Source organism: Odocoileus virginianus, chromosome 3 (genome assembly GCF_023699985.2).
Source record: "Odocoileus virginianus isolate 20LAN1187 ecotype Illinois chromosome 3, Ovbor_1.2, whole genome shotgun sequence".
NCBI lineage: Eukaryota > Metazoa > Chordata > Mammalia > Artiodactyla > Cervidae > Odocoileus > Odocoileus virginianus.
In genome coordinates, this window is record NC_069676.1 from 64,162,675 (window position 1) to 64,190,654 (window position 27,980).

General features: G+C 42.8%; 1 protein-coding gene and 1 long non-coding RNA gene across 3 annotated transcripts in view; one reads left to right on the plus strand and one right to left on the minus strand.

The window, feature by feature from the left end:
* Positions 1-656: 656 nt before the first annotated feature.
* TIMD4 (T cell immunoglobulin and mucin domain containing 4) lies at positions 657-27,963 on the minus strand. Its single transcript, XM_070465693.1, has 8 exons — positions 27,855-27,963; positions 23,356-23,697; positions 20,912-21,181; positions 19,204-19,290; positions 4,794-4,840; positions 3,146-3,239; positions 1,750-1,789; positions 657-809 (listed from the first exon to the last, which is right to left on the minus strand). Exons 1-8 carry the CDS (start codon positions 27,910-27,912, stop codon positions 737-739), a joined length of 1,011 nt encoding a protein of 336 aa, XP_070321794.1. The 5' UTR covers positions 27,913-27,963; the 3' UTR covers positions 657-736.
* The window catches only part of LOC139034443 (uncharacterized), a 36,740-nt gene continuing 21,796 nt past the window's right edge, over positions 13,037-27,980 (plus strand). Inside the window, exons 1-3 of one of the 2 annotated variants that reach the window (XR_011486946.1) lie at positions 13,037-14,161; positions 14,808-14,943; positions 23,761-24,062. This is a non-coding gene — a long non-coding RNA (uncharacterized lncRNA). Of the gene's footprint in view, positions 14,162-14,807; positions 14,944-23,760; positions 24,063-27,980 lie in introns of those variants that run through there. The other variant, XR_011486947.1, reaches the window with a different exon arrangement.

The window sequence follows — 27,980 nt, forward strand, 5'->3', positions numbered from 1 at the left end:
ACATTTCTTCCCAGCCAGAGGCCTCTCACTGAGGTGCACATTCTTTCCATTCAGTCAATGACTGCTTGTTTTAACCTCTCTCCATGGTTCCTCATGCTACTGACTCTGAAAGTGTTTAAATAAACCTGTTCTTATTGAGGAGCCAGTTCCCATGGACTACATACTCATAGAAACTGATCTGGACTGCCTTAGTCACATCATCCAGGGACTGGCCCTGTTTGAACATCCACATTATTCACCTTCCCTTACTCTGATCAACTCTTGCCTGTTTCCAAAATTAAATTCCCCAAGCAAGAATTAAGATGTGACACTATGGTCATCTTTAAAGATACATAATTGTGAATGGAAAATAATAGAAAATCTGGGCCTTTTAGAGGTAAGTCAAAATGATGGTGTGATTCCGTGGACTTTGTTTTAAATGTTTTTAAGTCTCAGAAGTGCCCTGAGATTGAATGGACTTCCTTAGGTGCAATAGTGAGTTCACCGTCACTGAAGGCATTCAAGTGGACTTGTGACACTCTAAGTCTACATGTCACTACTACAGCAGTGACACTACAGAGGTTAAACCATGAGACAGAGGAAGTGTGGTCTCTAAAACAACTTTCCCTTGTGAACCTAAAGCAGGACGGATCAGTGACACCAGGGCAATAGATGGATTAAAAAAAAAATTCTAAGACTTATTTCGATGATTCACGCGTCATTACCCACATCGTCAGTCCTAAGAAAAAGGGGCACATTACAATGTGAAAAGACCATCTTCATCCTCTCTTCCACTGAGGACTTCTTTACCTTCTCCAACATCGTCTAGCCTGTAAAGAGAGAAGAGAGCCTGCTGGTGAGACCACCAAAACCAGCAACCAGTGGATGCTGCCAAATTACAAAATGACTAACCAAGGGCTGTTTGAGTCAAAATGGCTCAGAGTCCATCCAGTCCAAGCCTCTTATTTCACAGATGGCAAAACTGAGGCCACAAGAGATAAAAGGCTTTTTGCCTATCTATTATAATAAGGAGATTTAAAGTTCTTGTGTTATTGAAACATAAAACCATTATCTAAATGTGTTTGTTTACCAGGAGGACCTCCAAGTATGACTTTGAAAAGTTACCTTTCTAACCCTCAATTTCCCTACTTATTACTATTTACTTATTTATAGATATTGTAATATTGATGCAATTATTAAGTGAAAGGAAGTTCTTAATAACAGTTTACACAAAATCCTTTCATTTCTTTTCCAAAAAAGCTATGTAACAGGACAATATGTAAAATCACTTTCCAGAGGCTCTTCAAACTGTTTTTTTTTTTAAAAGACAAAACAAAAAACTGGTCCTGTGGCCTAATTTGGTAGAGGAATTAAATCCCAGGAATGAAACTGTTTATGGTTTTTTCATTTTCCGTGCTGCCAATGCTCCTTCCATGAACTCCAGTCTAACAATGACCTTTTGAAGTGAGTCACCCAGAGTTGAGAAAATAATGGGGAGAATGGCATATCACCTTCCTTCTTTTCTGTGTCATACTTCTGTTAATGCAAGCTGCTAATATATTTGCATATTGGACAAATACCACAGTGTTAACCAAGGCAGAGGTTAATGTAAGCTGAATTGCCACAACTGTTTTACCTCGAAGGCCATATTTCTCCAACTCTATATTTAATCAGAATGCAAGCCCAAGGCATTTAACCGCTGAATAGTATCTGATCATTTGCAACAGCTTATACAATCGTTACAGCAATCAGTCATGCAAGATGAATTACCTGGTGTGTTTCTGGAAACAATTGGCTTTCCTGAATTTCCCTGAAAAGACAAGGCCATGTTAGAAGCAGAGTAGGTGTACTTATGTGAACAAAATGCTGGGGAAGCACAGAGCAACCTTATGAAGAGCAGGGGTGGTCCGAAGGTAGAAACTTAGGAACTGGACTTGGCAGAGAAAGCCATTCCTTCCCCAGATCGGATGATTACTTCTTTTGGCCCCTCATTACTGCCCACCAATTACAAGATTGTTCCAACATTACAGACAACGGTTTTAAGTTCCTTATTTCTGGCCATGCAGCATGGCTTATGGGATCTTAGTTCCCCGACCAGGGTTTGAACCTGTGCACCCTGCATTGGAAGTGTAGAGTCTTAACCACTGGATCATCAGGGAATTCCCTAAGCGGATTTATTCTTAAATTACTTAAATTCAGTTACTCACTTGGGTTTTAAAATACTGCCTTAGGACATATACCCAGAATTTCCCAAACTGTAACATGACTTTGTATGATGGTTAATGGCAAATGTCCACTAAGCTCCAAATTTCCTTTTGCAGGGTTCACTAGGGATAGGTGTAGAGACACATAAGTTTCACTATTGTTGCTCAAACAGGCTGAGAAGATTATTGCTAGTCAGAGATCCTCACTTACTACCAGCTTCTATTAATGACTATAGAGAAATTTTCTCCCCCATTTTTCCAGGACCATTTTATGTGCCTGTACTTTGCATGAAGACAATAAACCCTGGTTCATGACTTCCTTATGCATTGCTTTAAAACTTTTTTTTTTTTAAGATGGGGGAGGGAAGATACAAGGTTGTGGACCAGCTGGAGAATCTAATGACAATCATGGACCCTACCCCCTGAAAAATACAGATGTGACCATTTCAAGGAGTTTACTGGTTCCTTGGAGTTGTCTCTCTGAGTCTTAGGTTAGGAAGTTTTACTTTAAGGGAACAAATTCAAGACTAGGATGACTCACAGCTCTCTTCCTGAAGGCATTCCCAACCAGAAGAGTCCTCCACCCCAAGACAGTGATAAGGCAGTACTTCCCACTTAAGGGAGTCAGGAGGATGAAATGAATTAGATGTCAAAAATACAGCATCAGAAAACACACAAAGTAAGTGTCCAATAAACAAAGGTGCTCTTATTTTATGTTGTTTTTCTTTCTCAAAACATAAACTCTATCAGGAGGTGATGCTCAAAGCCTTTGGCATCTTAGGGAGAATGAGTTTACCTGCTATCCTCCTTGATAGATGAAGGCAATGATAGAAGTGGGACTCTAAGGAATGGGGCAGGGGAGAGCAGACAGGGGCAGGAAGTAAAATCCATCCACTCTCAGATCCTCCTGGAGTTTCCAAAGCTCTGAAAGGCTTCCCCCCACCTGGTCCTGCCCTCCTTACCTCGAAGAAAAAATGCCAGAAGCAGTGCCAACAGCACGAATCCCAGGGAGGGAGCAATGATCATGAGCAGCTCATTGCTGCTGGCCATTCTCATCTGGTGAGACACAGGGAAGCACATTAGCCACTCGCTTCCCAACATCATCCTCCCTGTTTGCCATCACCAGCATGCCTGCCAGTGGTGTCCCCCTCTCCCTGCAGCCCACCACATTTTGCCCAACGCATCTCAACAACAAAGCCAGCCTTACAAGTTAAACTTAAAAACAAATCTTGGATTATCTGAAACATTTTACCCAGAGCCCCCAGTTTTCCTAACTCTTAAGCATCAGGCAGATTGCTGTGAGCCATGCTCTCCACTGTCAAGTCACTTTGCTGGCCATCGCCTAAATCCTTTCAGTTCAACCTACCCTGTTCAGTTCTTCTCCTGGGTGACTTAAACTTCTAGAGGTAACCAGGTAAAAGAGAAAGTGGAACTCGATTTCAAATTTTCTGCAGCAGTGGTTCCCAAAGTATAGCCAGGGGATCCCTCCATGAGATCAAAATGATTTTCAGGACACATTATTTGCTATTTTTACTGTCATTCTTTCATGAGACCTGCATTCCAGTTTCCCAGAGGTTGCGATTGTATGACCTGTGGTGTGAAGGTGTCGAGGCTCTGATGATGTAATATGAAAGCAGACATGAGATCCTCTATCGCTTACTGAGCCAGACATTAATAAGACTTGCAAAAATGAAACAATGCCACTTTCCTCACTAATATTTTTTTCATTCAGGAAAAAGTAGGTTATTTGTGTTTGTTTTCTTGGCCACGCCACACAGCATGTGGGATCTTAGTTCCCCAACCAAGGATCAAACTTACACCCCCTGCATTGGAAGCACAGTGTCTTAACGCCTGGACCACCAGGGAAGTCCTGGGAAAAGTCCTTATTTTTCATAAAATATGATTTGCGTTAACATATTTGTTATCCCTTTTAATGAATTCATATTGTTTTTAATTTCTCAGTTCTAAGTTTTAGGAATATAAAGGGGTCCTGACACCAAATAGTCTGAGAAGCACCGCTCTATGGGCAGCATCCAGTTCCCTGGGGGCTACACCAGGTCCCATTGGCCAGGCCAGGCTGCATCCCTTCAACTGCCAGTCCCTTCTCTTACAAGGCAGTAAAGGCAGAGCAGTCGCCTCTCTTTGAGGAGAGAGAAAGGGAAGAAGGAAGAAGGGGTGAGACCTTCACTTTTCCTTTATAGGCTGTTTATACTGCCTGAAGGATTCCCATGAAGCAGTTTGAATCACTTTTGTAGTAATAAAAATGAACGACGGAGAAGCTCAGAAAATAAGAGGAATGCTGGAGACAGGTGTTGATGCTGCAGGATGTCCCTAATCCTGGGCCACCAGAGGGGCCACATAATGGTTTCAATGTTTATATATATATATATATTTATTTTTTTCTTTTCAAAGCATCTATACATATAGAATTGATGATATCAATGTCATTTCTGCCAAGAGTGTCTACAAATTCCTTCACTATTTCATAACAGTTGTAATGCATTTTGCCCTTGGATAGATATGCTTCCCCTAATCCATTTCTGCAAACATTTATTGTGGATTTTAAAACTCTAAGTCATATACTTCAAAATACTTCATGCAAATTTTTACCTGTTCTGGTTCGATTTCATTTTGCACAAGAAATGATGTCTCAGGTGCTGAGGAGAAAGAGAAAATAATGCTTATATTTCCTATGGGAGAATAAAATGCTACATCCTGAAACATTTTAGTTGATGTACTTAATCTTTTAATCCTGATTTTCCTTTTTTGCATACTTTATTTATCCATTTTTGTTTTGATATGTTTCTATCTAAAGTTCATCTGCTGTCTAACATTATCCCCCAGGAGCATCTCCATTTTATAGATGGGTAGAGTGAGTCATTAGGCCACCAGGCAATTGAAACTAATTTTTCTTTAACCACCAGTGGTAAATTCAGGACTTTTATCCTGAAAGAAAAATTTTCGGTTTATCGGCTAACAAATTTTTATTAAGCATTTATAATAGGCCATGCACTATTCTAGCCGTACTGTCGACCTTCTCAATGGAATTTACAACTTAGTTGTTGTTTAGTTGCTAAGTCTTGTCTGGCTCTTTTTCGATCCTAGGGACTGCAGCCCGCTAGGCTCCTCTGTTCATGAGAATTCCGTCAAGAATACTGGAGTGGGTTGCCATTTCCTTCTCCAAGGGATCTTCCTGACCTAGGGATCGAACCCTTGTGTCCTGCATTGGCAGGTGGATTCTTTACCTTTGAGCAACCAGTAAAGGCTCTTTAGTAAGTCCCTTACAACTTAGTAAAGACAACCAAATTTAAACAAATACTGTGAATAGCTGGAAAAATAACTGTGCAAAACTCTGGGCAGAGATACTATAAGATATCAGACGAATATATCATAAGGATGACTGACCTGTTCTCGAGGGTCACATTCTTGAAAATGTGAAATTTAAGCTGAGACATGGAATCATTTATTTGTAACATAGTTGAGTTCAACCAGGAAAACAGAATCTACCAAGGGCTAAGCATGGTGCCGGGCATTATAAGAATGCAGAGATGAATATGGCATGGCCCCACCCGCATGAAATTTACAGCACATTAGAGAAGGGTTGTTGTTGTTCCGTAGCTACGCCATGCCCAACTCTTTGTGACCCCATGGACTGCAGCACCCCAGGCATCCCTGTCCTTCACTATCTCCTGGAAGAGATAAGCCTCAGATAACTCAAAGCTGAGTTAGTCTCAGAACTGAAATGAGTCTCAGATAACTTGAAGCTTATTCCTCCTCGTGACACTGGGCCATTGCCTGACCCAGTGTCAGCAGATTGAGAAGAGCAGATGTGCGAGGCAGGGGGAGAAAGGTGAGGAGCTCAAACTTAGAGACACTGATGCAAGGTATCCCAAGGACAATGCAAACACTATTTGCATAATAAGCAGCTGACGGATTTGAATCTGAATCAAACTGGGGAAGAGGTTGGAGCTGGAGATACTGCTTTGGGAGTCATCAGGATCCAGGGAGCAGATACAAACCTCAGAGTGTACAAGAAACTCAGGGCTGCGTGTCCAGAAAGAGGAGTCAGAGGAGGTGGAGGAGAAGGAATAGGAAGCAGGCAGAGAGCAGGGAGTGAGAGCAGTGTCCCAGGGCAGGGGGGAATGTCCGGCAGGGATGCAAAGGCATCTGTGCAAGAAAAACTTCCCATACAGAGCCACACATAGAGGAGGCCTGAATGTAACAAATATCCAGGCTAATCATTCTTGAAATTGATCACTGTTTCCCCCAAGCTTCCTCACACTCAAGGCAAAAGGAGAAATGTGACAGATTTTGTAAGGTTTATAATTTGATACAAGAGAGCATGTTTCAAGGGAAAGTGACTAGTAGAATGCCTAGGAGCAGAAAACTTAGAGGGGGGAAGTTCAGCATGTTTTCATATCCTGCAATTTAGTTAATATTGTTTTTCTCCTAGCTATTATTCCCTAGAGCTGGAAATTGCAGGTAAATATTCAAAATTTCTACCCTGGTCTGACAGAACCCTGTTGTATTACAATCATTTGTGATGGGTAAGCCCAAAATTGAAACCATCAAAGAGAAAAGTCAGCCTGGGTTGGTTTTGTCGGAGCTAATCTGTATTTTAAACTGGAGTTTTCTCAAGGGAGACAAACACTGCTGAGTGATACCGAAGAGTACTTTCTCTTCTCTTTCTCCTTTTCTTCCCCCTCTTTCTTCTGAAAATGCCAGAAACCTGAATGGAAGCCCTTGTAGGACTGCAGCGTTAAACACCAAAAAGCAACAAGAAATACACATGGATGGTTGGCTTTTCTTCCTCGTGAACAGCAGCGATGCTAACGGCAGGGGTGGGAGTCAGGTGCAGACTACTGTTTCTTGTCTTCTGGGTTCTGCTGGCTTTACACTCTCAAGGCCCTGAATCCTGCCACGAGCCCATTCAGGTGAATGCAGGGCCCTCCCAGAACTTGCCAGAAAAGCAATTCTGTCAGGGGGCAACTGTAGGAGGTGGAATATTGTCCCCATACCTCCCAAAATCTTGCTGAGTCCTGCCCCAGCCACAGGTGCAAGGCCTTGCACCAAGGCCTTAGAAGCAGAGCCCAGAACCAAGGTGACCTCTGAAACTGACTGAGCCCCTTTGTAACCATTGCCCAAAGTACCCCTGGTCATCACTAACAAGCTTCCTGACTTCCAGTTAGGCAAAGATGCACACTCCAGTAAACACCCTTTAGTGCCCCAACCAATCACCTAACTCCAACCTTCCAGAAGGAATTTTCTTTGTCTCAAGGCTATAAAAATCGGCTATTAACCCTGTGCTTGCAGTGCCCACATTTCCAGATCTGGGGCATTTCAGAAGGGAGTGAGTTCATTAAGAACAAAGAGCAGAGATAACATGGCCCCGTGAGCACAGTGGGCAGACCTCCTGACTGCCTCAACAATCCTGTGCAAGCAGAACCTCATCTTGCAACCTTATTTAGAAACAGGGTCTTTACAGATGTAATTAGTTAAGGATTTTCAGATGAAGTCATCCTAGATTTAGGAGCGGCCCTCAAAGATACCAATGGGTGGTCTCTTTCTAGGAAGAGAAGAGGACACAGGGAGATCCAGTCGAGAAGGTCATGGACTACAGAAGCAGAGATGGGAGTGATGCTGCCATAAATCAAGGACTCCCTACAGCACCAGAAGCTGGACGAGGCAAGGAAATATTCTCCTCTAGAGGCTGAATTCAGAGAGGACAGGGATCTGCTGACACCTGGATTTCAGACTGCTGGCCTTCAGGACTGTGAGTGAATAAGTTTCTGTTGTTTTAAGCCACTTGGTTTGTGATCCTATTACCATAGCCCTGGGAACCTGATGCAGGAATGAAAGGGAACTGGCATAAAAGGATGAGGGAGCCTAAGAAGGAATCAGGAAATGGGTACTGAGCACATGTAAGAAGACTAAATGGAATTGCAAGGCCTGGAATTTAAGCTCAAAAGAGCATTAATCTAATATCATATTATTACTAGCATTCCACTGAAAATTTAATCGTTAGGAACAACCCTGCAGGAAAGATATTGTCACATATTGCCAGGTTCCAAGGGTTGAGCAATGTGATCAAGGTCAGACAGGTAGAAGGTGATGGGGCTGGAATTTGAACCTGTCAGATGGACACCAACGTCTATGCTCTTAACAACCTTTATTACAGTGGAGTTCAAGCACAACTGTACCCTAGAAACTGCATGTCACATTGAGGCGAGAAGGAATGCTCAGTATAATGATTTGCATTCAATCTAGAAAAGGGATGGTCCAGAACAGCGGTCTCCAGAGAGGGTTCAGTGCTCACCTGGACTGTGCAAGGCCATCCACTGGGAGTGAGGAAATTGAGAGCTCCTGTTTATACTTAATTAAATTGAATCCTTGCAACATTTATCCGAGAGGGATATATTTCAGCATGTACATGCTAGGTGGAGGTGTGATTGAACAAACTGTCAATAAATGTTTTACCGCTTGTAATACATTATTATTCTGGTCAAGAGGGAAAGAATGAGTTGCTTGGAGACTATGGTAGGCAGAGTAACGACACCCAAAGAAATCATGTTCTAATTTTTGAAATTTGGGATATGTACACGGCAAAAGAGACTTTGCAATACAAGGAAGTGAAGGATCTTGGGATGGGAAGACTATCCTGGGTTAGCCAGCAGCCCCAGTGCAATCACAAGTATCCTTATAAACGGACGGTCAAAACGCCAAAGTTGGATTATGTGATGATGGGGAAAAAGGTCAGAGAGAAAGATTTGTTTCGTTGTTGACTTATAGATGGAGGAGTGGGTCCAAAGCCAAACAAAGCAAGTGACATCTAAAAGCTGGAAAAGACAAGGAATTCGATTCTCCCCTAGAGAATTCAGAAGCAAAGTGGCCCAGTCGACATTTTGATTTTAGGTTCTGACCTCCAGAGCTGTAAATTACAATCTGTGCTGTTTTAAGCCACTCATGCTCACTCACTCAGTTGTGTCCAACTCTTTGCCGCCCAGGGACGACGGCTCCTCCGTCCGTGGGACTACCATTCTGGTAAATTGTTATAACAGCAACAGAAAGCTAACACAGAGACCCTGGCCTCGAAGATCTTCCTAGACATCAGTGGGTCTGCTCAAGGGATGAAAGGAAAGTTACTTTTTCTTTACAAGTTCTTTGTACGCTTTGTACTTTGGCCACATATGTGTAGTACCTATCTTAAATTAGTAAAATTGTAATAACAACAACAAAAGAATCTTAAAAATTAACCATGCTTTTCCCAGGTAAAGGCACTCACTGATGCTTCTGATTAATATTTGATTTTCCTACAAGGTGCGAATATATTTACACACACACACAAAAACCGCAAATTGGGACCCCCTTGGCAGCTAGATTCTCACTGTAAGTTAGTATGGTTTTCTGGTTTAATTTTAGGCTCTTGAGTTCTGGGTATGCATGGGTACTCTGATAAAATGGAGTTTCTGTTAAAAAATCACCTCTAGACCTCAGAGCACAGTGAGACTACCAGTCAGCCTCCCTAACGCTTTACCACCACTAAATATTTCCCCCAGACTTCCTGGCTCTCTGACCTTGGGTAAGATATTTTCTCTCTCTAAGCCACAGTTTACTCATCTGAAAATGCTGCTATTTTGCCAACTGATTTTGTTATGTCCCATTTAACCTTTATATCTCTGGATAAATTTTTACAAAGTATTTGAATGACCTGAGAAAATTATCATTACATACTATTTTTTTTAAGGATATAAAGCTATACTTAGTATAGGGAATGAATACATAAATACTTCAAAATATATATACAAACAGATACATAGCTCTTGTTTCCCAAAGAAACCTAAAAAGAAATCCAAAAGGCTAACTATATCTGACTTTGAGTGGAAATATTATAGGCAAATCAATTTTTTTTATTAATACTTTAAATTATTTCTAAATTTTCTCAAATGTGAAAACTTTATAAAATGTTCTGTGTTGTTTAGTTGTTAAGTCATGTCTGACTCTTTGTGACCCCATGGACTGTAGCCTGCCAGGCTCCTCTGTCCACGGGATTCTCCAGGCAAGAATACTGGAGTGGGTTGCCATTTCCTTCTCCAGGGGATCTTCCCAACCCAGGGATAGAACTCTTGTATCCTGCATTGGCAGATGGATTCTTTACTACTGAGCTACCAGGGAAGCTCAAAATAGTCTGTGTATCTTGTGTCAATTACTAGAAACTCTGCAAAATGCCTCAGTTAAGGGAAAACTGTTGGGGTGTGTGTCATTTATCTGAAGCCGGACCACAGTGATATTCTAAGTGAAACTTTGAAGATAGCTGTTAGAAACTCATTTACCTGCAGCCGAAGAAGGGGTTTGTGGTGCTACTAGAAAAAAGGTACCTCTCAAGATCTGAAGTCTAAGGAATATAAAGATGAAATAGGATATACATATCAGTTGCTTTAATAGGTCAAATATGTTTTTTTATAATAATGGGTGCATATAAAAACTGGTGAAATCCAAGTAGAATTTGTAGTCAAGTTAATCCTATTGCCATAATGTAAATTTCTTCTTTTTGATAATTCACTGTAATGTAAGATCTTACCACTAGGGGTAGCTGGAGCAAAGTATAGATCTCTCTGTACTGTTTTCTGCAAGTCTGTGGGAGTCCAAAATTATTTCAAAATAAGAAGTTTTTTTAAAAAATGACTTAAATACCAGCCATTTTATATAGCTCAATCTAATCTATGCATGATATGTAGTAGCCTGGCAGTAAAGACTGAATGAACTTTAAAGCATGATTTAAAAGAATATAGAAAGAATGACTATGAAAACAATTTGAAAAACTTTAAAAAAAAATTGATGTTATACTACATTGTTAAGGGAAAAAAAAGATCTGAGAGGACATAGCACAAACTGTTACAGTAATTATCCCTTGATCTCAATCATTAGGGCAAGGACTGGGGGAAATATTTGAAAAACAAGAAACTTCCATTTTATAGTTTTAACATTTTCTTTTACGAGAGCATGTATTTATTTCAGAACATGAAAAATAAAGTTTACACTTAAACAGTATGGCATGAAAACATCCCTTCCCTTCAGAGGACTTCTCATCGGGGTGATGTTTAGTGCACACTCTGGAAAATGAACCTATGGAAATAAACTCACAGCTGCCCTTTCTAAGAAAGTGTCCAGATCTACTATCTGGACAGTCTGGATTGAGCCCTGCAAGGGATGGTCTAAGGGCCAGATTCCCCTGCCACCTGTTTTTGCACAGCCCCAGAGTCAAGAATCCTTTTTATATTTTTTAATGGTTGGGGGGGCGGGGAACCAAAAGAAGAAGAACTCATAACGCATGAAAACTGCAGGCAATTTATATTTCACTGTCCATTGAGACAGTGCTGTGGAAGCCTGGAGGCATCATTTGCACATGTGTTGTCTCCAACTGCTCCTGCAGACTAAGGCAGGGTTAAGTAGCTGTGACAGAGAACAGCATGGTGGCTTGTAGATGTACTAGCTGGCCATTCACAGAAAAGTTTGCTGACTGCTGGTAAGTGAATCTACCAGTGCAGAAACAATGTCTGTGGAAGCAGGGAATGCCATGAGTTTTGAGCACAATTTTGAAAGCCTTCAGACCCTAAGATGATAAGAGAGTTCCTTTGAAGGTGGTTTTATGTCTGAGAGGGTAGACTAGACCCCACTCTCTTACTCAAATAAAATCATGTGCTTTGTGCAGTTTTGGAATGGCATTGAATTTTTAGGCTAGAAAAATTTTTTAAGAATCCATTCTGAAAATTGCCCCTATTTCTAGTCTTTTAGCAGAAATGTGCTTCAAAATTCCTAGAACCTTCCTCCCAGAATCAGTTACTAAACACCTTAGCAGGCCTAGCATAGGGATGAGCACTTCATGTAACTTATTTCATTTTGGTGCTTATAAAACCCATTTCACAGATGTGTAAACTGAGGCCGAACATTTAAACCACTCCACCTGAGGTAACACAGACAATAAAAAGAAATTTGAACCCAACTCCGAGTGACTCAAAAAATCATGATGGTAACCACTCTAATAGAAAAGAATAAGGGCATATTAAAATCGTATTTGAAAACATGAACGCTCTAAACATTGAATTTCACACCAGAAAGTACCTGGCACTATCTTCTCAGTGCATATATTATGTATGCTGACTCGTTACTGAATTCATAGACACTGGGACTCATCTGTTTCTACTTTTAAAACAAATTTAACTCTGAAATAAGTCAGTTCCATGATACAATCTTAACACACCCCTAGAATTTTAAAGGAGAAGGCAATGGCAACCCTCTCCAGTACTCTTGCCCGGAAAATCCCATGGACGGAGGTGCCTGGTAGGCTGCAGCCCATGGGGTCGCATCGGACACGGCTGAGCGACTTCACTTCACTTTTTCACTTCACTTGCATGCATTGGAGAAGGAAATGGCAACCCACTCCAGTGTTCTTGCCTGGAGAATCCCAGGGACCGGGGAGCCTGTGGGCTGCCGTCTATGGGGTCGCACAGAGTCGGACACGACTGAAGCGACTTGGCAGCAGCAGCAGCAGAATTTTACAAGTGACAACTTCAGAGAAGTTTCTTACCTTTCATAGGTAACAGCTGGCTTATGCTGCCACCTTGTGGATTAGTTGTGGTATGGCCTTAAAAATCCAAAGGACTGCAAAAGGATCCCAAAGTCTGAATATTTTAGATTTGAAAGAAATTCAAAGTTATCTCCTCTGGTTCTCTTGTTTTAATCAAGAAAAATTTAAATCTAGAGAGACAGTGTCACTCACTCAAAGTTTCACAGTGATGAGTAACAATGAAAGTGAGTGACCAGAACCCATATTTTCTGACCTCACTTGGCAGCACAAGACAGATCTGGAATCTCAAAACATGTTTTGAAAATAGAGTCATCTACTGAATTCACATGCTCTCTTTAAATTTTGGAGACCTCTGAATGGTTGACAAGTGTACTATGAACTTCAATCAATCAACAGAGCATCACCTACGTGAATCTGGCATTCCTTACCTCCAAGGGCAAAATTGGGTAGGATCTACTTAATTTTGAAAGGAAACAGAGAGCAAATTAAATATTGGTGCCCAAAGTGGCTCATAAAGGGGAGAAACAATGACTTAGCATTTCACACAGGTGAGGTAACAAGGACACCAGAGATTCTAGAACATCATTATTTAAGAGTCACCCAGTTTCAAACCATGCCTCCAACTTCCACTGCCTCCAAGCAACACAAGCATCCTCATCCTGTGAGAGCCCAGAGTCACCACCTCAGGCTACTGCTTTCACATGCTGGTATCTGCATGTCTTGGTGAAACACAGACAAGACTTCATCCCTACTCCTTCCACCCTGGACTCCTTTCTGTAGGGCAATGCCTATCCCTGCTCTACCCCCACCAGCTGATCAATAAATCTTCACTGTGGGAGCAGGAAAGGTGCACATTAGCAACAACAGGCATAAGTGGATACCAGGTACCACGTGCCTCCTTGATGCCCAGCACGGTGCCCGGCGATTTCCATGTTTGATCTCAGAGTGCTCTGTGCTAGGCACCATGGCCGTCCTCATCTCACAGCGGGAGTCATGGCCTCGAGATGTCAGGCAACTGGCTCAACTGACAGAGCTAGGAAGGCAGAAAGCAAACTTCAGAGCCAGGATTTTCCACCTGCAGAGCCCAAGCTCTTGTACTCTGGGTGCTGTGGCCTTCGGAATATATAGCAAGAGCTCACACACACTTGCTCTGAAAAGATCAGTGCTGGAGGGTGACTGACCACGCTGTTTCATGGCACAGTGGGAAGTGGCCCAGTTGGAATGGAACCCTAGCCTTCTGCTGTCTAGATGGGTGAAGTTTCTGGAAAGAGATTCTAAAAATTTTTATTGATGTTGCTGCTGCTGCTGCTGATACAGTAAGGGAAGTAGTTGAAAATACACAAAGCACTTTCACATTTATTTTCATATTTGGACCTCAAAATGAATCTATGAGGTAAGTAAACTTGGGAAGAATTATTGAAAGAGAAGGAAACTGAAGCCCAGAGAGGTCTCGTATTTTGCCCAAAGGTGCAAAACTAGTGCCAAATGCTACGAAAGGTAGAACAATGGTGTCTGATTACAAATTCCACTTCCATTCTCCTCTTCTGCATCTGGGTATCACAGGAGTTAAGATTCCACAAGTGTGTTGACTTGTTCACAGTGGGAGAACGGATTCCTCACCTCTTCACAGAGCTCGCTGTGGTTTATCCACTGATCCCACCCTCCTGTGAAACCAGGAATGTCTCCAGTGCCTGACTTGGTGTCCAAGGGACACTGTGGTCTGCAGTGATCACCCAGCTCACCTGGCTGACTGTGGGTGAGGACCCTCTTAGAGCCAGCTTCAAGTTCTAGTTTCAGTGGCTGGTATGTAATTTCATTTTCACTCTCTGCCTTACCATGGACATGCCTCCCCTAATGCTTGGCAACTTTCTTTCATCTTATTTGGTTGACCTTTCTGAAGGTGAACATGCTAGAATTACACGATTCAATTCCAACTTTATTAATGAAAGAAAAAACCATTTGTACGGTTGGTAGAGTGTAACACTATTGAGAGAAGCATCCTGAGAATCCACTCTTTGTCGTTTTTCCTTTATCCCCAGACTGCCGGCCTCCCGACAGATTCCAGCCCAGGAAGAGCACTGGGCCTGAGAGAAAACAAATCGGCTAATGCCTCGCGAAAGATGTTGCCTTTGAAATCAGCTGCATCCAATTTCTTTCCTCCTAACCCCGGCATTTGTGAGTGAAAATGAGCTTAGCTTCTTTCCCCTGTCTTCATTTGCTCCTTCTGCAGAACTTGGTGCCAATTCCTCCGACAAGTCCTTTATGCCCTTGATAAACCGAGGGCCTGGAAAGTGTCAAATTCTGACGGGGCTCAATTTTGGCTTCAAGGAAATAGTGCAGCGAAAGCGGGACAGCTCTGATTCAGGAGCCAGAAGAGAGTCCTATGTATGACCTACTTCATCTTCTATTTGATGTTTTTTGTGCCTCTGTGCCTGTTTCCTTCCGTGCAGAATAAAGAGTCTACCACACTGGCAGTTCCCATATGCCCTCTGGGGCCAGGGCTGGGCTTCAGGTCTTTGGGCTTACCCGGGGACCCTTAGAGGTCCTCATTCTGCAAATCTTTTGTTGTTCTGGCTTGCTTTGTCTGTAACTGAAGCATAATTGCCTTACAGTGTTGTGTTGGCTTCTGCCTTACAAAAGTGGGAACCAGCCACATTATATACACTTATACATCTCCTCCCTTCTGAGCCTCCCTGCCCCTTTCCATCTCACCCCTCTAGTCATCACAGAGTCCCATGCTGGGCTCTCTGTGTTACATAGCAGCTTCCCACTAGTTATGTATTTTACACATGGTGGTATATACATGTCAATGCTACTTTCTCAGTTCATCCCACCCTCTCAGTTCCCCACTGTGTCTCTATGTCTGTGTCTCTATTCCTTCCCTGCAAATAGGTTCATCATTACTATTCTTCTAGATTCCACGTGTATGCGTTGGTATACAATATTTGTTTTTCTCTTCCTGACTTACTTTATCTGTCTTGGGCAGAGTAGGGCCATCTGTGTTTTGAATAAGTTTCCTATGGTTCTAGCCCATGGCCAGGCCTGGTGTAGATGGGCTGGGTGATCTCAAAGTTCAATGTCTTGATTCCCCAGTCTTCTCCTACCTCCCTGGGAGGTCAGCGTGAGATCTGATTGTTCTTCCCCTTTCATTTATACCAACATAACTCCCTTGTCTCCTATCTCCATATCGAGATGCAAACCCTGCCTCTCCCATTTTTGATTGTTTCTCTTTCTCCTATACAAAGACAAGCCTTCTCCCTCACCCTGCCTCCTCTCTAAATATTCACCCTCCAACTACTTGAAAGAACACCTAACATTTCTTCTCTGACAATTGCTCAGCATTGGACTTTAGGGTGTCCAGCCACAAGCTTACCCTGTTTCCTTAATGGTCTTCCGGCCATAGTTCATGGTCACTGTCTAAATACCGCATCTTACTAGCCAGCATTTAGAATTTCCTCACATTTACCTACACACTCCATAACCTTTGTCTCCTGGAGCCCTTTCTACCTTTGCAAAGGTAGGGCTTCATGGCTCCCAGGACCCAAAAGTCATCTTCAGTCATCAGACTCCATGACACTCTGTTCAGAGTTCCCCCTCGACCTAAAGGGCAAGGGAAGAAGAAGAGAGAGCCACACTCACGTACCCTTGGATGTGAGCAAGGCAGTGCTCACAGGCCTAACATTTCTGCATCTTCAGTTGGCTTTTCTGCCTTCACTACATCCTCTCTCAAGGTACTTGTTCCTGTAAGGAGGTGGGGTGTCTGCCTTCATCCTTCCATTCCTGTAGGGGGCATTAAGACAATGCCAAAGGATCTTCAGTTACCTCCTCTGCTAATGAGACAATAGAGTGAGGGGTTTCATAGCTTAGTTTCAACAGCCAGGAGACCTGGGGTTCAAACTCTGGCAAATGTCTTAACCTCCACACCTCAATTTCTTCTCCTTTATACCGAATGTAACAGTACAATCTTCCTCACACACCTGGACAATGCCTGACTATGAGATAATGTACTGATGGCATCAAGCCCAGCCTTTTCCTAAAAGCACTCAGCAACGTCATTTGTTATCAATGACTTCCAAAATTATATCGACAATCCTGAACTCTCCCCTATGAGATGATATGTATGAAAGCTTCGGTATAGTGGCAAGTCCCTATTCAGCACTTACACTGTACCATCACAGTAATGATATTTGACCAGAGGGAGGTGCCAGTCATCAGACACCAATCCCCACCAAGGCATCTGTAGGTTGCCCAGCCCCACATCTCCAACCTCCTGTTAGGCATCTTCCAGGGACACTTCAAACTCAAGACCACCGAAATGATTTTCACTCTTCCTCCTGGGGTTCCTTTACTGGTGAACACATCACATCAGCTAATCTCCCAAGTACAGAGAATCAGTCATCCTCTCTTACCCCAGCCACCGAGCCTCCTCAATTCCAAGTCCTAAACGGCTCTGACTATCCCTTCTCTGCTGTTACCGCTGTGATCATTCTAGTCGAGACACTCCTTCCTGTCTGAATTATAGCAGGAGCCTCCTGGGGAGCCTCTCTGCCTCCAGGTTTACTCCCCTCCTGTACATCTAAAACTTTTTACAGAGCAAGTTTTCCCCAAACAGAGCTGAAAATGCCATTCTCTACTCCAAACACATGAATGGCTCCTTGGAACCCTGGAATGAAATCAGAATTCTTCAGCCCATTAATCAGTCCTTTAAGAATCTAGGCTACTCCTAGCTTCCTATCTCTGTTAGGTTAAACTAGACTCTTAAATAATCAGAGATTCCATGTTCCTATAAGTCCCCCTATCTCTGCTCAGGCTGTTCTCCCCGCCTGTTCACTCTGCTCACTGAAATGTTCTCATCCATGAAGAACCAGTTCAAGGATCTTTGAAAGAAGCCATCCTGGCCCTCTTTTCCTAGTTAGAACCCTTCTCTCCCTTCTTTGGGGCCCCAGGTCACCTCTTCATACTTCTACCCCCAAACAAAGCCCACTGGATGGTGGCTCGCTCCACGTAAGCTTGTCTCTCCCACTCCGTTAAGGACAGAGGTCAAGACTTCATCATTTTGATCCTGGTAAGCCATGTTTAATGAATGACAGATTTGAAAGGTCTTTACCAAGTATCATGCTACATACTCCTATGTATCCAAATGGAGTGCCAAGATAAAGATATAAAATCTCATCTCCAACCACTTTTCCCTCTGAGAATCCTTTGATTTGCTGGAAAGGCCAGCTTACTCTGGACTGTGAAGCTTGAGCTGGTTTATTAAACAGAGAGATACAGTAAGAGAACAAATGGTCCTAAAAGTCCCCCATCCTCAGTACCCCACCATCCAACCCTGGGACCAAAAAAAAGCTACTGTAAAAATCTCAAAGAAAGGAAAACGTGACGATTACCAGAGGAGGGTTTGCTTTTCTCCCCCAGTTTTCCTGGGTTCACAGAGAAGTCCTCATACATATTTGGGTGCTTGAAATTTGAAATGATTTTACTGCTTAGACTTCATGCTGTTCATGAGCATAATGATCCACCTTAGGGCTAAGAAAAAGTGAATCGGTGGTAAAGAATCCTCCTGCTACCTACTAAGATAAGTCACCTTTTGCATGCTTACTAGCTAGCCAGACACTCATCTAAATTTTTCTATGCATGAGGTTACACAACAGAGGCCAGAGAACCCCAGGGAAAAGTAGAGCAGCTGATAATCAAGCCCAGGCAGTCCCCTCTAGCAACTCCAAGGCTGTGGATTAATTTTAGGGTTTTCTCTGCCCTTGCTGCTCCTGCTGTGGCTATTAGTCTCTAAACTGTGTCTGACTCTTCGCGACCTCATGGACCCTAACCCACCAGGCTTCTCTGTCTGTGGGATTTCCAAACAAGAATATTGAAATGGGTTGCCATTTCCTTCTCCAGGGGAGTCTTCTCGACCCAGGAATCAAACCCTCATCTTCTGCTTGGCAGGTGGATTCTTTACCACTGAGAGACCCGAGGAGCCCTTTTTCTGCCCCTGGACCCTAGTATTAATAAATACCTAAAGAAGTCAGGCAGGAGGAAGAAAGGACAAATGAACAAAAGAACACTCCTTCCACTATACAGAGCCACGGGGTCAAGTGAGTCCACCCTCTGGGGCTTCAAGAAAGAAGATCAGTGTGTTTGGAAATAGGATGAGAGAGCAGAGCTCCACCCAGCCTAGAGTGGACAGGCACGTATTCTAGAGATGATCTACCATGGAGAACTGAACCAATGAAGCGCGGTCAGTGGTCTCTCCCACTCTCTAAAATCCATGGGAAGGAACAAGCCACAGACACAGTCTTGACACCAGTGTATCCCAGGAGGGCTTCATGGCTCCCTGGACCCAAAAGTTGTCTTCAGTCATCAGACTCCATGACACTCTGTTCAGAGGTCCCCCTCAACCTAAGGGGCAAGGGAAGAAAGAGAGCCACACCCACGTACCCTTGGATGTGAGCAAGGCAGTGCTGCTGTGAGAAGTCGCCTCAGTGCTTCTCTGAGCGGTCCTGGGGAGCAGGGCAGTCTCTGGTTCTGGAAGAGAAGAAAAGTCTGATAAAAGGCAGCTAAAAGTTGGTGCTTGTGCCAAGAAATTTTTATAGTTGTCTTTGTAGTTTTCTATGTTTATTTTAGGCAAGTACAAAGACAACTAGAAAAATGGCCCCAGATCCCCATGTATATTTTGAGGCTTTCCTGCTGGCTCAGATGCAAAGAATCTGCCTACAATGCAGGAGACCTGGGTCAAAAATAGCCCCTAGAGAAGGGACATATCAGCTACCCACTCCAGTATTCTTGCCTGGAGAATTCCATAGACAGAGAAGCCTGGTGGACTACAGTCTATGGGGTTGCAAAGAGTCAAATATGATGGCGTGACTAACACATATATATTTCGAGTTTTTTTTTTTCTAAGGATTGTAAGTAATTTTTAGAATCTAGAGGAACTGTAAATGTTGTATTTGAAGATGATTATTTTAAGAACTAAAGGAATAAAACATACAAATTTGCTTAGGGTTCATGGACCTTAGGTTAGTACTTACAGTGTAATGGAATTAGCCAATTCATTACTGTAAAGTTGTTTAAATTAATCCAGGCCTTATTGAGGCAGTTGAAATGCCTAAGCCTTCGAGCTGTCTCATGATTGTTTTCTAATATCTTTACCTCAGAATTAGAGTTTGAAACATGGTGAGAGCTTTGACAAAGGCCCATAATTAATGGAACTAGTAACTCAGTGAGAGTTCCAAGGTGTAGGCTCAAGAAGGATTCAGGAGAGACGGTGGGAGGGAGGAAGAGAAAGGGAGAAAGAGGGGAGGAGGGGACGGAAGAGAGGAAGAAAGGAAGGAAGGAAGTTCATCATCAAGGGATATTTTAAGGCATCTGGAGGTCTTTCAGAGAGTTGAGCCCTGGCAGGATGGAACTGGTGTCTGACCCAGGGTAACATTTCCTGGTTCTTTACTAAGTATCTGCAAGGCTCCTAGGAGGTCAAGTTGAGAACTAAAAATGCTGATTTTTCAAAAACACAAGGGAAAAAAATAGGAACAAAAAAGGAAACCATAAGACAATGAAAAGGAACAATTTAATGAAACCACACACCCCCACACACACATGCACACACAGAGTTATGGGATGAATTCCCACCTCCACGTCACTCCCACCCCTGCTTGTGAATTCATATTTAAAGCCCTAATCTCCAGTAACTCAGAACATGACTGTATTTGGAGATAGAGCCTTTAAACAAGTAAAAGTGATACCATATGGATTGGCCTACTCAAATATGACTGGTGTTTTCACATAAAGAGGAGATCAGAACACAGAAACACAAAGGAGAAAGAGGATGTGAGTACAAAGCAAGAAGACAGACATCAAGGAAAAAGGCCTCCAAAGAGACCAACTCTGCTGACCCCTTAGTCTCAGACTTCTTGCCTCAAGAATTGTGAGAAGTAAACTTTTGTTGTTTAAACTGTCCAGTCTGTGGTGCCCAACCCTGACAAACACACACACACACACACACACACACACACACACACACACACACACACACTCACAGACTCTAGAACAAGTTGCTGAGCTGCCCCATTCAGTAGGAGAGCCCTCTGCCAAGGGATCCAGGATACACCTGAGCAGCGGAAGGGAAAGGATGGCCAGGTGAGCCAGCTACCTGCCGTGAGGATGGGCCCCTCGGTGGAAGGCTCCAGGGTCAGCAGTGTCGTGTCTTCCTCGGGAAGAGAACCCAGCGTTGTCAGAGGGCACACGGAGGCCGTGGTTGTGAGCACAGCTGTGGTTCTCATCTGAAGTGGTGGTGTGGATGTGAGCTCAGAGGTGGTCAAGACTGTTGCTGGCAGCACAGATGTGGCTGTTGTCATGGCAGCGGTGGTGTAGGTGGTGGTGGTTGGGCGGCGGGTGGTTGTTGAGAGCGTGGTTGTGGGGGCTGTAACCAATAGAAGATGTGTCTGGTACCAAGAGGAGATGGAGGAAGAGGGAAACACCACAGATGTTGCTGGTATCCATCCCTTTGCCTATATTTCTACAGCCTCACCTGGTCCATGAGCCTGGGCCATCAAAATGCCTATGAAAACTGGGATTCTAAACTCAAAACCTTGGCCTTTCCAACCTATTTTTCACACCCTGGCTAGAGTAATCTTTGACAATGACAAACCTAATTATGTCAGTCCCCAACTTAAAACTTTGTTTTAACTGAGTTCTCCTTGCCCTTCTGGTGAAGATCCAATCCCTAACCCCACCCACAGGGCCCAACTTGATCTGGATCTTTCTTTTCAACCCCATGCCTCCACTCTATTCTTCTCACATTCCCTTGCCCATGGGCCTTTCTTCAGTTCTTCAACTATATTATTGACCTTCCCTCTGGAGGAACTTTGTACCAACTGCTTCCTAGCCCCTCTCTTCCTTAGACTGACTCCTCCTTAAACCACATGTCTCAGCTAAAAGGTCACTTCTGCAAAGAGGTCATCCACAGTCTACAATAACAATGTTTTTTGCACACTCATACTTGACCACAGATTTTGTAGCATTTCCTAAACATGCATTTATTTGTTGATTGTTATATAATGTCTGCTTCTCCTAGTACGTTGTAATCTCCACAAGCGAAAAGCAGGAATTTATGTTGTTCTTTGCTACAAATCTATTACCTATCATGGTATTAGTAGATGTTCCTAGTAGATCTACAGTAGATCTACCTAGTAGATGTTGCAAAAATGTGGCATGAGTGATTGCATCAAAAGGAAACCCAAGCTTAACATTTAAGTCAAGCAAGATGAAAAGCTCCAGAAATTTGCTGCACACACTGTACCCAAGTTAACAATTGTTTATTGTACACTTGAAAATGTGTGAAGGGAATAGACCTCATTCTAGGTGTTCTTTCCACAATAAAAAAAATCAAGATCTAAAAGAAACAATTTCAAAGAGTGTAAAGATTGATTCACACCAAAACTGCTCACCCCCTAAACATCTGAATTTGGGTTCATTAGCAACATATATTCTATATATACCACCCTTTCTTAAATATGCCAAATTTCCATTAACCCTAATGGACCAGAAAGACATCATTAGTTTCAAGTGAGCTGAGAAATGATTTCATAGAATATTGAGGTCAACCAGTATTTTATAAAATAATATTAATAGCTGGTTATATCAGGTTTGGAAAGCAAAGACTTGGATTGGCATCATTTATCTTCAACAAATCCAAATAATACCTTCTATCTCACAAAGTTGCTTTAGGAGAAAAATACACTAGTGCTTATCAAAATTCTCTAACTAGAAGCATCCATATCAGTTCTTCTCAAATTTTAGAGCCCATGAGAGTCACCTGAGAAGCTTCTTATGCATATGGCTAGTGAGAACTTGCCTTCCGAGATGCCAGTCCAGTTAAGAACAGAGCCCAAGAATCCTTGGTCCTTGGTGCAGGCTGAGCACAGAGCTGACTTTGAGAGGCTCCATTCCAGACTAGCAGGAATGGTGATTATTGTTTACATAATTCAACCATAGACCCTGCATGCATGCATGCAGCTCAAATCTTTAGGAGTTCTGCCATATTTCAAATTTTATCAAAAGCAGCTGATAGTAGCAGAAGGAAAGACCACCTGAAAACTGCTATTTATGATTGTCTCCAAATCTCCTGCCCTTTTCCCTCACTGGAAGTAGCCCACTATTGGTTTATGGATGAAGCTAATGCATGAACAAAACATTTTATTTTGTTCACCCAGTGCTTTAAAAAATTTTGTAATCTGCTAACATGCAAAATCAATAGAGTTCACATAAAAACTGACAGATCTGAAAGCCCTTGGCCCAAATTTCTTCAGTTACCTAGATAAGAAGCAACTGCCCTCTTCAGATTGACTTTGAATTTCACTGGTTCTTTTCTCTACTCCCTACTCCTCACCCTCCACCCTTTCATTCATTTCTGTGGGTTCCTCAGCTCCCACAGGCAATTGCTCCAGACTGTGGCTCCTCTAATCACAAACACGTCTCAGGTTTAATCTGTCCACTCATTGCTTAAGCAGCTTCAGTCTCTCTGCCACCACCCTCTGACTCCATGACCCATGAACACGAACTTCTCCACCCACAGACACAGCCCCGTGTGCTCACCTCTCCGCAGATCCAGGCGGATGTTCATCTTCACATCATTGAACCAGCCAGGCACCTCTATGCGGCAGCAGTAAACACTCTGGTCACCTTGGCTGGTGTTGATGATGGTCAAGGAGACATCCCCTCTTTGGATAATCCCCTGAAGTTGGTATTTTGGCGACTTTCTCGAGACCACCTTTGTCCCATCGGTGTAGAGAAGCTCGTCATTGCATTTGGAGTTGGGACACTCGCCTTTGCCCCAACACATACTATTACCATTCGGAGACCAGGATGAGTATATACAGGGCAGAGTCACTGACTGACCCAAAAATCCTCTGATGACAGTCTGTGATGCCTCTGGAGCTGTGAGCAAAGATGAGAAAATTAAGCTGTGAGGTATTGAAATCTCTCAAATATGCTCCACAGGGATCATGCATGCAGATGCTTCCAGGAAGATGAAGAGGGTTGTACTGTATATGTTTCTTTAGCCGAAATTCTGGCCTGTCCTTTGCTGCCACCAAACTCCTAACTTCACACTCTGCTATCCCTCAAGTGGGAACAGCTGACTACCCGAGTCTGAACCCGTCTCTGCTGCAGATTTGCTGATTAATTTGCTAATTTGTGGATTTTCTGATCTTGAGTACCATTCAATAAAACAAATTCTCCAGTGGAAAATTCTGACCCTTTAATCTAACTGCCCTAACTCATATAAACAGGTGTAAGTAGCACTCTAGCCACTGTATGTCAATAGGCAGTGATCGTGTACTACTGACATGAATGCCTCAAATGGGTCTCCCTCTGTCTTCTACCCCAGAGTGTACTATGGCAGAGCGTACTTAGTTCAGTCACTAAGTTGTGTTCGGCTCTTTGTGACCCCGTGGACTGCAGCACAACAGGCTTCCCTGTCCTTCACTATCTCCTGGAATTTGATTGGAAATTAATTTCTCTAGACCATTTGTTTGTTGTTAGAGAATATGAAATTAGGTGGAAGTTTGTGGATTTTTTTTTAAAAACTGGAGAGGAATCATAAGAATTTCCAATGGCAGCTGTGACTTAAAGATCTGGAAGATTAGGTTGATCATGTTAGCTATATGCAATGGAATATATCACCATTTTAAAAATGCAGTATCTGTGTTTCCCAACTTCAACTGATCATCAGCATGGCCTGGGGAGCTTGTTAAAAATACCTGTTATCTTGCCCAACCCTGAGTCAGAGTCTCAAGACTGAGGCCCATGGTAATGTATACAACCAAGGTCACTGAACACTCGCTCTGTGCATTTTCTAAGATAACTTCCATCTCTGAGAATCTACGAAACTTTTCCACTGCTGCAAATATTAAGCCTTCTGGTTTAACTGAGCATCAGTGATTGTTCTCAATCAAATCAAGCTATTGAAGGAACAGCCAGGCAGGCCATAGCTCCAGATCGTCAGGATGACATCCTGCTCCTTCTTGGGTACCTAGATCTCTGTTCATTGTTTTCTTCAAGGTGCCCTCCTATAAGACTCTCCATTCACTACCTCTGTTAACCCCGATGGCTAAATTGTGTAAGACATGGCCAGCAGCACTGTGTTCCTACCTGGCACAGCAGTCAGCAGCTTCCAGCTGTCCTTATCTAAGAGAAGATGAGCATGCGTCCTAACAACTGCCCAGGGAGTAAGCCAAACGATGTGCACGCTGGGTTTTCCAAAGTTTGCTCTCAGGATGAAAGATCCTGTAAATTCAGACTTGCCTGGGACCTTCTCTTAACCTGCCGTCTCTTTTCCTTGCTGCAGTGAAGATAGTCCACACATTGTACATGCTATAGAAGCCCATTTTGCCCCACCCCATGGAGCTGGGGGATGGGGAATAATTGTCATCATCCTCAACTGTCATAGCAGTGCAGAACATGTGCACCAAAAACCAATACTTTCTAAAATATGAGCTTGTTCTCAGAACTAGTTGGTACATTAATTTTAAAAATAAGTGACAGAATTATTTCCATTGGAAATTCAACAGTTTATTTTCCCAACTATCACAGTACAGAAGGAGGCACCCCAATATTCACTAAGGAAAGCCTCTTCTAGATAGAAACAAACTGGCAAAGGACAAAACAGGCAATTCATAGATAGATAAGGAAATATGAGTGGCCAGTAAATTTCCCTTATCAGACTGGCAAAAATTTAGAACACTGATAATAACAAGTGTTGCCCAGTCAGGGATCAAGCAAATGACAGGAGTAACCTGGAGTGAAATGGGATGTGAATTGGTACAGCCACACTCTGGGGTAATTTTTCAGTTTAGGTTAACACTAGAATGGAACTAAGCCTGAAACATTGCATGGTGTGTTTTCCACTGCAGAAAAGCACTCAGGCACAAGGAAGCCAATTTGAAAATGTTTACTGCCAGGTCACATGTGTGGGATGGAATCAACATGTGTATATGGGTAGCGGCTAACCTACGGCACAGTCCGTCCATTGAACGACACATACAAGATTAGTAGAATGAGACATTTATAACTAATGGTGTGAAAACTCCAAGGCTTATTAATGCATGAAAAGTGGAAATTTCAAAATGACATTTAAAATACAAAACCATTAAAAAGACAGTTTGCAGGATTTTCAGGCACAGACATATGAAAGTAAATGTATAGAACAGTGGCTGACGGGACACACATCCAACTCACTGAGTCAGCATCTCCTTGATCAGAGACTGGGGTTGAGGGTAGTAGTGTCAAAGGGGATATTAGCTTTATAACAATTTAATTGTTTCACCAAGGGTATTTCTGTATTACTTATTTGTTAAAAATTAATGTTAAAAAAAGGAAGCAGGTGTGGCAGAAAAACACCCATTATGCTTACAATGAAAACCGCATTCTGCCAGTTACTGCTTTTGTGTTCTCTGGAGGAAAGCCACAATAATCCTGATCTCATTATCTTCATGCGGCAAAGGGGAGAGAACATGCTCGCCTCAGAAATAGTCCTCAGGTCCACATGAGGTGGAGCATTAAATGCCACATGAAACAAATAAGCTATTAAGACAAATCACCAAGCATATCAGAATGTAGAAATAGGAAAGAGACTGTTCTTTCCAGCTGCAAAATTATCCTGAACAAAGAAATTAAATCAATCTCTCTTTTCAGCAATTACCCAGAATGGTGGGTACAACCTAGGTTCTGGCACTAGCCGGGTTCCTACTCTAGCTGGTGACCTTATTCAAGGTGTTTCCCCAGTCTGGGTCTCAATCGCATCATTGACAGAGTGAAGGGTTTGATTTGGCATCTCTGAAGAGCGATTCAGCGCTGATCCTTAATGAGTCCAAGTAGTCAGTGTCTTCTAAAGGGTCATTTTAGAAAAGGCACAAGTTGAAAAAACAAAAGAAATCATCCACCAGGCACCGTCTTCTTCAAGTAGGGTTGGAGAAGCTCACTCACTCAGTGTCCAGCCAGTGGCTGGAAAGGTGACCAGCAACCATCACCAAAGCCTCCACACTGCCAGTCCACAGGACAAGATAAGACCAGGCAAAAACAATGATAAAGAAAGTGACAGGAACTGCTTTCATTCCATTAACTCCCATAATGTATCTGGAGAGAGAGGTGGTTTAATGAACAACTACTACAGGGTAATAAGTTCTCTAATGGGGAGACTTCAGAGAGGACAGGAACTCATAGCAGTCTCACTTAAACCAGTTTGGAGGCTACCAGTGGTCAGAAAAAGCCGGATTTAGCTGGAGACCTGAGAATGCATGGAGTTATAGAGGAAAATAATAAACAAAGAGCAGTAGGACAAAGGTTTGTTTTCTTGAAATACAGGTGTTTTCTCATGAAGCACATCTGAAAGATTCATGTGCAGAAACTAGGAACTGTTTAAACTGCAAGGGACATTAGATGTTGTCTAGTCCTAGAGTCATAGACTGTTAAAACTGATATTATCCAGGTCCCTCCTTTCTTACATGAAAGGGCCATAGTCTTCAGTGTCAAAGGATAATAACCAAGATGTGACTTCAGCTCAGCCCACAGCATCCCGTCCTATAACTCAGGATGTGAGGGTCTGTACCAATCCACACTGAGTGTGTACATTTGCATCATCCAAAACCTGGAGACCATGTGTGGAAAATATAAATTTTATCTGGACACCTGAACCCCCGCAAAATAAAATAAACCAAGAAGCAAATAAAAAATCCTAAAAATAAAGATAAAATAAGATTTATAATAATAGCTCTTAGCAGAACAAATTCCCCTGGCGTTTACTGTGCTAGTAACACCTGGAAAGGACATTTCTTTTCCCCATGCTATCCCATCCCTTATCTATATTTCTTCTTAAATTGCCATTTCTGGTATTAACATAAATACCCCCACCCTAAAACATCCAAAGATCTCAAGATAAACCCTGCGTCACAGATAGGGAGAGAGACCTTCCAAAAAGAGAAGCTGAGTGGATGCAGGAATGCAATGGATTTCTGTTTTATAGATCAGCCATGGGAATCCATCACAGGGTGCCAAGTCCTCAGGGACTCTTGGATGGAAGGACTGAGAACACTTACTCAGACAAAGCCGCCCAAGTTCAATCATCAGCCAGAGAATCAGAGGCCCTTTGGACATTTTGGCTGTTTGCAGATGTCAGGAGTCTGTCTGTCTGTCCAAATTCCATTTCTTATACTCCAGTTAAT

Bases quoted from the DNA above. Each gene is read 5' to 3' on its own strand.
- TIMD4 (XM_070465693.1), bottom strand. From the start codon at position 27,912: ATGTCCAAAGGGCCTCTGATTCTCTGGCTGATGATTGAACTTGGGCGG. The intron at 21,182-23,355 runs GTGAGCACACGG...TATTGGTTACAG, and splicing joins CCGCCTGGATCTGCGGAGAG to CCCCCACAACCACGCTCTCA. The intron at 810-1,749 runs GTAATTCATCTT...CTCTCTTTACAG, and splicing joins TGTTTCCAGAAACACACCAG to GCTAGACGATGTTGGAGAAG.